The sequence below is a fragment of the Pristiophorus japonicus genome, chromosome 20, assembly GCF_044704955.1.
Source record: "Pristiophorus japonicus isolate sPriJap1 chromosome 20, sPriJap1.hap1, whole genome shotgun sequence".
Classification (NCBI taxonomy): domain Eukaryota; kingdom Metazoa; phylum Chordata; class Chondrichthyes; family Pristiophoridae; genus Pristiophorus; species Pristiophorus japonicus.
The window spans coordinates 15,014,039-15,027,833 of NC_091996.1; the positions used below are offsets into that span (position 1 = coordinate 15,014,039).

Consider the following 13,795-nt stretch of genomic DNA (forward strand, 5'->3'; position numbering starts at 1 on the left):
TTCACAGGGCCTCCTGCAATTCGCCTAGCTTATACTGACAGTCTTCTCCCTCGCCTCTCTCAAATCAGTCTGACACTTTTCTCCTTCCCCCTCCATTAAAACTGGCACTTTTCATCAAGCTGGGACTCCACCCCCTCCCCTCAGTTAACGGTGGCACTCTCTTTCTTCCTCCTAAGTACCGTTCTTAGATTCTCCCCACTTACCCTCCCTCCAGAAACACTCCCAGCTTCAGCGCCCCTTGATTGTGATCCATTTCCCGCCTTTCCTCTTCTCTTCATTAGGATTAATTTCACCACTCCTACCTGAACACTGTTGCTTGAAGTGAATCTTCCTTTCAGTGTGCGACACTCAGAATCCCTTCCATTCGTGCAACACTCAGGGAGGAGCACGCGGAAAGGAGAGGGGCCGAGTCCTTGCTAACTTTTGGGGAGCAGCCTACAAAAGGCCCAGCAGGAGATCGAGAGCCAGCGGCAGTTGGTGAGAGGGGAGCAGCCTATAAAAGGCCCAGCGGGAGATCGAGAGCCAGCGGCAGTTGGTGAGACGCGGGAGCAGCCTATAAAAGGCCCAGCGGGAGATCGAGAGCCAGCAGCAGTTGGTGAGACACGGGAGCAGCCTATAAAAGGCCCAGCGGGAGATCGAGAGCCAGCAGCAGTTGGTGAGACGCGGGAGCAGCCTATCAAAAGGCAGCTACAGCGGGAGAGAAAGCAAAATAGAAGTAGAAAGTAATCAAAAAGTGACGTCACAGCCAATGGGGTAAGTGATTGGCTGGTGATTGGTGAGTAGCTTTTCTTTTTATTTTTTATATCAGTAAGTGAACTGTAACATTGTTATTACCAATTTAAGGGTATCTAAGGTTAAGACATGGCAGGAGAGCTCGGCCATGTGATATGCTCCTCCTGTACCATGTGGGAACTCGGGGACACTTCCGGTGTCCCTGGGCGCTACGTGTGTGGGAAGTGTATCCGCCTCAAGCTCTTGACGGTCCGCGTTGCGGAATTGGAGCTGAGGGTGGATTCACTCTGGAGCATCCATGATGCTGAGAATGACGTGAGTATCACGTGTAGTGAGTTGGTCTTACCGCAGGAGAAGGGTCCACAGCCAGATAGGGAATGGAAGACCAGCAGGAAGAGCAATGCAAGAAAGATAGTGCAGGGGTCCCCTGTGGTCATCCCCTTGCAAAACAGATACACTGCTTTGAGTACTGTTGGGGAGGATGACTCATCAGGGGAGGGCAGCAGCAGCCAAGTTCATGGCACCGTGGCTGGCTCTGCTGCAAAGGAGGGCAGGAAAAAGATTGGGAGCACGATAGTGATAGGGGATTCGATGGTGAGGGGAATAGATAGGCGTTTCTGCGGACGCAACCGAGACTCCAGGATGGTATGTTGCCTCCCTGGTGCAAGGGTCAAGGATGTCTCGGAGCGGGTGCAGGACATTCTGAAATGGGAGGGAGAACAGCCAGTTGTCGTGGTGCACATTGGTACCAACGACATAGGTAAAAAAGGGATGAGGTCCTACGAAAAGAATTTAAGGAGCTAGGAGCTAAATTAAAAAGTAGGACCTCAAAAGTAGTAATCTCGGGATTGCTACCAGTGCCACGTGCTAGTCAGAGTAGGAATCGCAGGATAGCTCAGATGAATACATGGCTTGAGCAGTGGTGCAGCAGGGAGGGATTCAAATTCTTGGGGCATTGGAACCGGTTCTGGGGGAGGTGGGACCAGTACAAACTGGACGGTCTGCACCTGGGCAGGACCGGAACCAATGTCCTAGGGGGAGTGTTTGCTAGTGCTGTTGGGGAGGAGTTAAACTAATATTGCAGGGGGATGGGAACCTATGCAGGGAGACAGAGGGAGACAAAAATGAGGCAAAAGCAAAAGACAGAAAGGAGATGAGGAAAAGTGGAGGGCAGAGAAACCCAAGGCAAAGAACAAAAAGGGCCACTGTACAGCAAAATTCTAAAAGGACAAAGGGTGTTAAAAAAGCAAGCCTGAAGGCTTTGTGTCTTAATGCAAGGAGTATCCGCAATAAGGTGGATGAATTAACTGTGCAAATAGATGTTAACAAATATGATGTGATTGGGATTACGGAGACGTGGCTTCAGGATGATCAGGGCTGGGAACTCAACATCCAGGGGTATTCAACATTCAGGAAGGATAGAATAAAAGGAAAAGGAGGTGGGGTAGCATTGCTGGTTAAAGAGGAGATTAATGCAATAGTTAGGAAAGACATCAGCTTGGATGATGTGGAATCTATATGGGTAGAGCTGCAGAACACTAAAGGGCAAAAATCGTTAGTGGGAGTTGTGTACAGACCTCCAAACAGTAGTAGTGATGTTGGGGAGGGCATCAAACAGGAAATTAGGAGTGCATGCAATAAAGGTGCAGCAGTTATAATGGGTGACTTTAATATGCACATAGATTGGGCCAGCCAAACTGGAAGCAATATGGTGGAGGAGGATTTCCTGGAGTGCATAAGGGATGGTTTTCTAGACCAATATGTCGAGAAACCAACTAGGGGGGAGGCCATCTTAGACTGGGTGTTGTGTAATGAGAGAGGATTAATTAGCAATCTCATTGTGCGAGGCCCCTTGGGGAAGAGTGACCATAATATGGTGGAATTCTGCATTAGGATGGAGAATGAAACAGTTAATTCAGAGACCATGGTCCAGAACTTAAAGAAGGGTAACTTTGAAGGTATGAGGCATGAATTGGCTAAGATAGATTGGCTAATGATACTTAAGGGGTTGACTGTGGATGGGCAATGGCAGACATTTAGAGACCGCATGGATGAATTACAACAATTGTACATTCCTGTCTGGCGTAAAAATAAAAAAGGGAAGGTGGCTCAACCGTGGCAATCAAGGGAAATCAGGGATAGTATTAAAGCCAAGGAAATGGCATACAAATTGGCCAGAAATAGCAGCGAACCTGGGGACTGGGAGAAATTTAGAACTCAGCAGAGGAGGACAAAGGGTTTGATTAGGGCAGGGAAAATGGAGTACGAGAAGAAGCTTGCAGGGAACATTAAGGCGGATTGCAAAAGTTTCTATAGGTATGTAAAGAGAAAAAGGTTAGTAAAGACAAACGTAGGTCCCCTGCAGTCAGAATCAGGGGAAGTCATAACGGGGAACAAAGAAATGGCAGACCAATTGAACAAGTACTTTGGTTCAGTATTCACTAAGGAGGACACAAACAACCTTCCGGATATAAAAGTGGTCAGAGGGTCTAGTAAGGAGGAGGAACTGAGGGAAATCTTTATTAGTCGGGAAATTGTGTTGGGGAAATTGATGGGATTGAAGGCTGGTAAATCCCCAGGGCCTGATGGACTGCATCCCAGAGTACTTAAGGAGGTGGCCTTGGAAATAGCGGATGCATTGACAGTCATTTTCCAACATTCCATTGACTCTGGATCAGTTCCTATAGAGTGGAGGGTAGCCAATGTAACCCCACTTTTTAAAAAAGGAGGGAGAGAGAAAGCAGGGAATTATAGACCGGTCAGCCTGACCTCAGTAGTGGGTAAAATGATGGAATCAATTATTAAGGATGTCATAGCAGCGCATTTGGAAAATGGTGACATGATAGGTCCAAGTCAGCATGGATTTGTGAAAGGGAGATCATGCTTGACAAATCTTCTGGAATTTTTTGAGGATGTTTCCAATAAAGTGGACAAAGGAGTACCAGTTGATGTGGTATATTTGGACTTTCAGAAGGCTTTCGACAAGGTCCCACACAGGAGATTAATGTGCAAAGTTAAAGCACATGGAATTGGGGGTAGTGTGCTGACGTGGATTGAGAACTGGTTGTCAGACAGGAAGCAAAGAGTAGGAGTAAACGGGTACTTTTCGGAATGGCAGGCAGTGACTAGTGGGGTACCGCAGGGTTCTGTGCTGGGGCCCCAGTTGTTTACATTGTACATTAATGATTTAGACGAGGGGATTAAATGTAGTATCTCCAAATTTGCGGATGACACTACGTTGGGTGGCAGTGTGAGCTGCGAGGAGGATGCTATGAGGCTGCAGAGTGACTTGGATAGGTTAGGTGAGTGGGCAAATGTGTGGCAGATGAAGTATAATATGGATAAATGTGAGGTTATCCACTTTGGTGGTAAAAACAGAGAGACAGACTATTATCTGAATGGTGACAGATTAGGAAAAGGGAAGGTGCAACGAGACCTGGGTGTCATGGTACATCAGTCATTAAAGGTTGGCATGCAGGTACAGCAGGCGGTTAAGAAAGCAAATGGCATGTTGGCCTTCATAGCGAGGGGATTTGAGTACAGGGGCAGGGAGGTGTTGCTACAGTTGTACAGGGCCTTGGTGAGGCCACACCTGGAGTATTGTGTTCAGTTTTGGTCTCCTAACTTGAGGAAGGACATTCTTGCTATTGAGGGAGTGCAGCGAAGATTCACCAGACTGATTCCCGGGATGGTGGGACTGACCTATCAAGAAAGACTGGATCAACTGGGCTTGTATTCACTGGAGTTCAGAAGAATGAGAGGGGATCTCATAGAAATGTTTAAAATTCTGACAGGTTTGGACAGGTTGGATGCAGGAAGAATGTTCCCAATGTTGGGGAAGTCCAGAACCAGGGGTCACAGTCTAAGGATAAGGGGTAAGCCATTTAGGACCGAGATAAGGAGAAACTTCTTCACCCAGAGAGTGGTGAACCTGTGGAATTCTCTACCACAGAAAGTAGTTGAGGCCAATTCACTAAATATATTCAAAAGGGAGTTAGATGAAGTCCTTACTACTCGGGGGATCAAGGGGTATGGCGTGAAAGCAGGAAGTGGGTACTGAAGTTTCATGTTCAGCCATGAACTCATTGAATGGCGGTGCAGGCTAGAAGGGCTGAATGGCCTGCTCCTGCACCTATTTTCTATGTTTCTATGTTTCTATGTTTCTATGTTTCTAACTAATGCGCTGACCGGACCACCAAATTTCTCAGGCCCAACCCATCTTCAGCTACTTCATCTATGACCTTCCCTCCATCATAAGATCAGAAGTGGGGATGTTCGCTGATGACTGCACAGTGTTCAGTTCCATTCGCAATAATGAAGCAGTCCGTGCCCACCTGCAGCAAGACCTAGATGACATTCAGGCTTGGGCTGATAAGAGGCAAGTAACATTCATGTCACACAAGTGTCAGACAATATCTACCTCCAATAAGTGAGAGTCTAACCACCGCCCCTCAACATTCAATGGCATTACCATCGCCGAATCCCCTACCATCAACATCCTGGGGGTGGGGGGGGGGGGTCACCATTGACCAGAAACTTAACTGGACCAGCCACATAAATACTGTGGTTACAAGAGTAGGTCAGAGGCTAGGTATTCTGCGATGAGTGTCTCAGCTCCTGACTCCCAAAGCCTTTCCACCATCTACCAGGCATAATCAGGAGTGTGATGGAATACGCTCCACTAGCCTGGATGAGTGCAGCTCCAATGCTCAAAACGCTCAACACCATCTAGGACAAAGCAGCCCGCTTGATCGGCACCCCATCCACTACCTCCACCACCAGCACCGTGTTTGCAATATGTACCATCTACAAGATGCACTGCAGCAACTCACCAAGGCTTCTTCGACAGCAACTGCCGAACCCACGACCTCTATCTCCTAGAAGGACAAAGGCAGCAGGTGCATGGGAACACCATCATCTGCAAGTTCCCCCCCAAGTCACACATCATCCTGACTTGGAAATAAATCACCGTTCCATCATAGTCGCTGGGTCAAGATCCTGGAACTCCCTCCCTAACAGCACTGTGGCAGCACTTTCACCACACGGACTGCAGCGGTTCAAGAAGGCGGCTCACCACCATCTTCTCAAGGGCAATTAGGGATGGGCAATAAATGTCGGCCTTGCCAGCGACACCCACATCCTAGGAACAATTTTTTTTTAAATGCTGGTGGTTGGTGTGTATGCATGTTGGACTTGGGACCCCTGTCCAGACCTGTCAAGTCTCAATTGGTACCACCTTTTGGTGGACAAAGAGGGGGGAAATTACTTTCTGTTTCACTGTTATGAGGACAATAAGAAAAACAGCTCCAGCACTATTCAATTACGTGGTTTCACAATCAAAGTGACTATTGTTTGTAAAAATACTTTTCACTCTTTTCAATTGTCTGGGCTGACTACACCATTACTTCAATTTATGTCCAATTCTCAATTTTTTTGTCTTGAAATCCTGAGAAAACAAATGACCTGTGAAATAATGAACTTTAGTAATATTTGGGTGTGGTTTGATCCAAGTCTTCTAGAATATTTGTTCATCCCTTCCTGTTTTGTATTTAAAGCAACAATCTTGCCAGGAATCACACCCTGGAAAACCCCAGCAAAGTCCCATCTAATTGGAAAAATAAAACGGCTGTGTCACTGCATTGGCTTGAAACTGGCTGGCAAACTATTGTGTGTGTGGGCACTCTGTTAATGACTCCACGGAGTAGGGGAATGGCACTTGAACTGTACAGACTGTAGTCCTTTATTGCAGCTCCTAGAGTGAGGACACCAAGAGGTGAGCTCCCTTTTATACTGGGTTACCTGCAGTGTACAGGTGACCCTTAGGTCTCCAGCAGCAGCACCCTCTGGTGTACAGGTAAGGTATATACAGGGTGAAGATACATTCAGGTCTCGTGTTACAGCACATCAGTACATCATTGGCATGCATACATAACACAAACTTCTACCCATTTCATTTTATTATTGTTTTAGTAATGTGCCTTGACACTTTCTTTCAATTGGTCGTAACTGTCACGCCTGACACTTTTCCCGTTATTGCTAAGCATGGTGCCTCCGACTGCATGCCCACATTGCGAGCTTTGGTACATGGCCTGGTGGCCCTGGTGTACATTATCACATTGCTGTGCGTGAGAGCTTGCTGTGCGCAAATTGGCTGACGTGTTTCCCACATTACAACAGTGACGACACTCCAGAAAGTACTTCATTGGCTGTAAAGCGCTTTGAGACATCTGGTAATGGTGAAAGGCGCTGTATAAATCCAAGTAGGGGGACATAGTCTCAGAAGAAGAGGCCGCCCATTTAAAACTGAGATGAGGAGGAATTTCTTCTCTCAGAGGGTTGTAAATCTGTGAAATTCTCTGCCCCAAAGTGCTGTGGAGGCTGGGTCATTGAATATATTTAAGGCAGAGATAGACAGATTTTTGAGCGATAAGGGAGCGATAAGGGTTATGGGGAGCGGGCAGGGAAGTGGAGCTGAGCCCATGATCAGATCAGCCATGATCTTATTGAATGGCAGAGCAGGCTCGAGGGGTCAAATGGCCTACTCCTGCTCCTATTTTTCTTGTTCTTGTGTTCTTATGATGTGAAAACAAGACGGTGTATGTCAAACTTAAGCTGCAGGAAAATCAGTCGCTTCTATTGGAGGAAAAAAACACATAAATAAATGAAAGTGTGAAGAGCAAATCCTAATGTTGAAGGTACAAAATTGTGGTGCATTTCTGCGGGGATCTGTGAATATTCTCCCCAAGAAAATGGTGCATTTTTACATGAAAAATTATGCATTCGAATTAATTTTAGTTCTCTTATACGTCACAATTGATAGATTTCCAATTCAAAACAAAAGGAAAAACTAAGTGCATTTAAATTTTCAATGGAATGACCAGACTATCACTTCCCCAAACGTTTCCTGTACACACACTCACCCATATCTAACCCCTCAGCCCCGTCCCAGTTCAAAGGCACTCTATGCTCTTTGGATCCAGTTCACAGTTATGCTGCATCCCATTTGACTCCCCACTCTTTCAGAGGGCCTCCTGCAATTCGCCTAGCTTATACTGACAAGTCTTCTCCCTCGCCGCTCTCAAATCAGTCTGACACTTTTCTCCTTCCCCCTCCATTAAAACTGGCACTTTTCATCAAGCTGGGACTCCACCCCCTCCCCTCAGTTAACGGTGGCACTCTCTTTCTTCCTCCTAAGTACCGTTCTTAGATTCTCCCCACTTACCCTCCCTCCAGAAACACTCCCAGCTTCAGCGCCCCTTGATTGTGATCCATTTCCCGCCTTTCCTCTTCTCTTCATTAGGATTAATTTCACCACTCCTACCTGAACACTGTTGCTTGAAGTGAATCTTCCCTTCAGTGTGCGACACTCAGAATCCCTTCCATTCGTGCAACACTCAGGGAGGAGCACGCGGAAAGGAGAGGGGCCGAGTCCTTGCTAACTTTTGCCGGCAGACACTAACTAATGCGCTGACCGGACCACCAAATTTCTCAGGCCCAACCCATCTTCAGCTACTTCATCTATGACCTTCCCTCCATCATAAGATCAGAAGTGGGGATGTTCGCTGATGACTGCACAGTGTTCAGTTCCATTCGCAATAATGAAGCAGTCCGTGCCCACCTGCAGCAAGACCTAGATGACATTCAGGCTTGGGCTGATAAGAGGCAAGTAACATTCATGTCACACAAGTGTCAGACAATATCTACCTCCAATAAGTGAGAGTCTAACCACCGCCCCTCAACATTCAATGGCATTACCATCGCCGAATCCCCTACCATCAACATCCTGGGGGTGGGGGGGGGGGTCACCATTGACCAGAAACTTAACTGGACCAGCCACATAAATACTGTGGTTACAAGAGTAGGTCAGAGGCTAGGTATTCTGCGATGAGTGTCTCAGCTCCTGACTCCCAAAGCCTTTCCACCATCTACCAGGCATAATCAGGAGTGTGATGGAATACGCTCCACTAGCCTGGATGAGTGCAGCTCCAATGCTCAAAACGCTCAACACCATCTAGGACAAAGCAGCCCGCTTGATCGGCACCCCATCCACTACCTCCACCACCAGCACCATGTTTGCAATATGTACCATCTACAAGATGCACTGCAGCAACTCACCAAGGCTTCTTCGACAGCAACTGCCGAACCCACGACCTCTATCTCCTAGAAGGACAAAGGCAGCAGGTGCATGGGAACACCATCATCTGCAAGTTCCCCCCCAAGTCACACACCATCCTGACTTGGAAATAAATCACCGTTCCATCATAGTCGCTGGGTCAAGATCCTGGAACTCCCTCCCTAACAGCACTGTGGCAGCACTTTCACCACACGGACTGCAGCGGTTCAAGAAGGCGGCTCACCACCATCTTCTCAAGGGCAATTAGGGATGGGCAATAAATGTCGGCCTTGCCAGCGACACCCACATCCTAGGAACAATTTTTTTTTAAATGCTGGTGGTTGGTGTGTATGCATGTTGGACTTGGGACCCCTGTCCAGACCTGTCAAGTCTCAATTGGTACCACTTTTTGGTGGACAAAGAGGGGGGAAATTACTTTCTGTTTCACTGTTATGAGGACAATAAGAAAAACAGCTCCAGCACTATTCAATTACGTGGTTTCACAATCAAAGTGACTATTGTTTGTAAAAATACTTTTCACTCTTTTCAATTGTCTGGGCTGACTACACCATTACTTCAATTTATGTCCAATTCTCAATTTTTTTGCCTTGAAATCCTGAGAAAACAAATGACCTGTGAAATAATGAACTTTAGTAATATTTGGGTGTGGTTTGATCCAAGTCTTCTAGAATATTTGTTCATCCCTTCCTGTTTTGTATTTAAAGCAACAATCTTGCCAGGAATCACACCCTGGAAAACCCCAGCAAAGTCCCATCTAATTGGAAAAATAAAACGGCTGTGTCACTGCATTGGCTTGAAACTGGCTGGCAAACTATTGTGTGTGTAGGCACTCTGTTAATGACTCCACGGAGTAGGGGTATGGCACTTGAACTGTACAGACTGTAGTCCTTTATTGCAGCTCCTAGAGTGAGGACACCAAGAGGTGAGCTCCCTTTTATACTGGGTTACCTGCAGTGTACAGGTGACCCTTAGGTCTCCAGCAGCAGCACCCTCTGGTGTACAGGTAAGGTATATACAGGGTGAAGATACATTCAGGTCTCGTGTTACAGCACATCAGTACATCATTGGCATGCATACATAACACAAACTTCTACCCATTTCATTTTATTATTGTTTTAGTAATGTGCCTTGACACTTTCTTTCAATTGGTCGTAACTGTCACGCCTGACACTTTTCCCGTTATTGCTAAGCATGGTGCCTCCGACTGCATGCCCACATTGCGAGCTTTGGTACATGGCCTGGTGGCCCTGGTGTACATTATCACATTGCTGTGCGTGAGAGCTTGCTGTGCGCAAATTGGCTGACGTGTTTCCCACATTACAACAGTGACGACACTCCAGAAAGTACTTCATTGGCTGTAAAGCGCTTTGAGACATCTGGTAATGGTGAAAGGCGCTGTATAAATCCAAGTAGGGGGACATAGTCTCAGAAGAAGAGGCCGCCCATTTAAAACTGAGATGAGGAGGAATTTCTTCTCTCAGAGGGTTGTAAATCTATGGAATTCTCTGCACCAGAGAGCTGTGGAGGCTGGGTCACTGAATATATTTAAGGCGGAGATAGACGGATTTTTGAGTGATAAGGGAAGGATTATGGGGAGCAGGTGGGGAAGTGGAGCTGAGTCCATGATCAGATCGGCCATGATCTCACTGAATGGCAGAGCAGGCTCGAGGGGCCGTATGGCCTACTCCTGCTCCTATTTCTTACGTTCTTGTGTTTACCTCTTTGACCAAGATTTTGGTCACCTGCGCCAATTTCTACTTGTCCGACTGGATGTCAAGTTTCTAATCCTGTGAAGCAAACTCATGGCCTAATCCTGCTCCTATTGCTTATGTTCTTACAAGTCTTGCTTCGCAGTAATGGCGTGTTGACGTCATCGCGTAAGGGAGGGTGGGAAGAGGAAGAGAGAGGAGGGTGGTGGGGGGGGGGAGAGAGTGGAAAAGAGGGAGGAGCGAACGGCATGAGGCACCGCCCCTTGGAGCTGCCAATCAGGCCCGCCGGCCCCGCCCCTCCCTTTCAGCGAGCACGCCCCCCCCCCCCCCCCTTGCTGTTTATAATCGGAGCGCGGAGCTCAGGCTGAGGGTCAGCTGTGCGCAGAAGCAGACGGAGCGGTGGCGCGTGAGCGGAGCGGTTGAAAAATCAAACAAACAAACACAGGGCGCGAGGCACCGAAAAGCCCCGGTGAGTGAGTCTATTTACCTCAGCGCCGACCCGCGGGTAACAACAACAACAGCATCATCATCATCATCATCATCATCATCATCTACCGAGCAAAAGTTCATCGTTTCACCTGCCGGTATACCTCACATTTAAAAGAAAAAACAAATCTCAGTTCTTTCAAGGTCTGACATGATTTCTCTTTTAAAATCATAAACTCTGGAATGCATGCGTGTTTTGCATTTCTATATGTTTGCGTTATCTCTTCCTTTCTCTATATAATATTTTTAAAAAGTCACAATCTTTATCTAATATATAAGATTGTGGCTTTTTATTAAAAAAAATGTTCCAAACCGACTCAATCCCAATTCCAGACGTGTAGCAGATTTGTGTTTTTTGTTGTTGGTGGGTTTTTTTTTTACTCTTTGCAGAATTTGTCTTAATTTAAAAAAAATCTTTTTTAATACTTTTCCTCGGAAAAAAAAAACCCCAAACTAAGCAGGAAAGGAGAAAACAAAAAAAAAAAAGCACCGATTGCAGATGGGGATGATGACATCCCCGTCCAGTATTGCCAAACTAATCCAAAAAGCAGCTTGCCAATCCAGTTTGTGAAGCCGGGCAAAAATCCCCCGCTGGCATCATTCAAGACCGTCATTTGTTTTTAAAAAAAAAAACACTTCCTTTTGCAATTGAGTGCAGTGAAAGAGGAACCAATGGTGCACCTAAGCAGGACTTTTAACTTTTTTTGGGGGTTTTTTAAACTTTCCAGATGCCATGTTTGACCTCTGTGGCTCAGTGGGTTGCCATTCTGGCCTCTGAGTCAGAAGATTGTGAGTTCAAGTCCTGCTCCAGAGACTCCAGCACACAAAAATCTAGCCTGACCTCCCAGTTCAGTGCTGAGGGAGTGCTGCACTGTCGAAGGTGCCATCTTTCGGATGCGACGTTAAACCAAAGCCCCGTCTTGTCGGCTTGGATGTAAAAGATCCCACGGCCACTATTTCGAAGAAGACCGGTGGTGGTGGTGGTCTCCCTGGTGTGCCAGCCAATATTTGTCCCTCGACCAACACCACCAAACCAGATGGACTTTATCACATTGCTGTTTGTGGGAGCTTGCTGTGTGCAAATTGGCTGCTGCATTTCCTACATTACAGCAGTGATGTACACTTCAAAGATACTTAATTTACTCTAAATTGCTTTGGGACATTCGGTAATCGTGAAAGGTGCTCTATAACATGAATTAAGAACAGGAGTCGGCCATTCTATCCCTTGAGCTTGCTCTGCTAAGTGCAAATCTTTCTTGCAAATCTTTCTTTCAAACTTTGGGCAATACACTGAGTTAGATCCCATTGTAACTGTGGGAGTATAACTAGGAGACACAACTAGTAATAAGATAATTTTAGGACAGCACTGGGGTCGAGCAGTTCTATTAAACACAAAATTGATCTTCAGCTGGAATAAGCTTCAAGATTGTGTAGGGAAAAATCATGAATGCTACAGGGTAGGTGGGTTGTGCCAAGGTGAGGAGCTCCCTGGGTGGATGAATTAAGATGGGCCCAATGGCTTTACAAATCCATAATGCTTTTGTGAAAGAATGAACTTGCATTTATAGAGTGCAGTTCACTCCTCAAGTCATCCCAAAGTGTTTCTCAGCCACTGATGTAATTTTTGAAGCATAGTTACAGTTGTAATGTAGGGAAACTCAGCAGCCAATTCCCACAAACAGCAATGAGTTGATGACCAGATAATCTGTTTATAGTGATGTTGGTTGATGATTGAATGTTGGCCAGGACACCGGGAGAACTTTGCTACTCTTTGAATAGGGCAAATAGGTTTAACATCTTGATATTTGTTTAATATTTTAGTTTAACACAACGGAGTAGTTTGAGGCGAAAGGCATCGATGCAATTAAGGGGGAGGTAGATATGTACATGAGGTAGAAAGGTTGGAAGGATGTGCTAATGTTGTTAGATGAAGTAGAGTGGGAGGAGGCTTGGGTGGAGCATAAAATATTGCATAAACCAGTTGGGTCGCATGACCTGTTTGTCCTGAAAATTCTATGAAAGATGGCAGCACCAGTAATTCTGTATTCCCTTAGTCCAGGTACTGTATTAAATGGCTTGATTTTCCCCAAGGCTTTTTTTTTGGCATACTTAAAGAGTTACTCCCGTTTTTTGGGGGCCCAAGTACGCCAAACAAAATGTTCTAAGTTTCCCTGTTGGATTTCTTCATTTGGCGCAGCCTAATCTGTTCTTTTAGTTTTGGAGGTGGAGCCTTGATCTGTGCCAAAAAGATTGGGTTGCCACGGTAACCAGGGATACAATGCATGCCGAGGCTGGAAAGTGAAACATACAGCCAGCTCGCATACATTACAACACATGGCATCAACTTAAAAACACATTAAAATATATTGCAGCAACTTGCCTCCCAATGCCTGTGTGGATCCCTGCCCCTATCCCAGGATGAAGGGCCTCCCGGTCTGCTTCCCACTCCCCTGCCTGCTTCCCACTCCCCTGCCTGACCCCTAGCCCTGAGTGCCTTGCCGGACCAGCCAGTGCCCCGGCGCCCTGCCCGAGCCCCTTGCTGGTGCTAGTCCAGCTCCCATAGCCGTGGCCGAAGGGCTTGCCGGTCTGCTTCCCTAGCCCGCCCCGAGCCCTTGCCGGTCCTGCTCCCTTGCCAGTCCTGGCCCGCCCCCCCCCCGTCCCAGGCCGAGCGCCAGTCCGCTCCCCCGCACTTATCCCAGGTCGAGTGGCCTCCCGGTCCGCTCCCTAGCCCTGG

At 46.8% G+C, this 13,795-nt stretch overlaps 1 protein-coding gene across 4 annotated transcripts in view; it reads left to right on the forward strand.

Moving 5' to 3' along the window:
- The first annotated feature begins 733 nt into the window (after positions 1-733).
- The window catches only part of ass1 (argininosuccinate synthase 1), a 143,140-nt gene continuing 130,078 nt past the window's right edge, over positions 734-13,795 (forward strand). Inside the window, exon 1 of one of the 4 annotated variants that reach the window (XM_070863783.1) lies at positions 734-753. In XM_070863783.1, the coding sequence (XP_070719884.1) occupies positions 749-753 (5 nt within the window). In that variant the 5' untranslated portion in view covers positions 734-748. Of the gene's footprint in view, positions 754-10,932; positions 11,206-13,795 lie in introns of those variants that run through there. The other 3 variants (XM_070863785.1, XM_070863786.1, XM_070863784.1) reach the window with 3 other exon arrangements.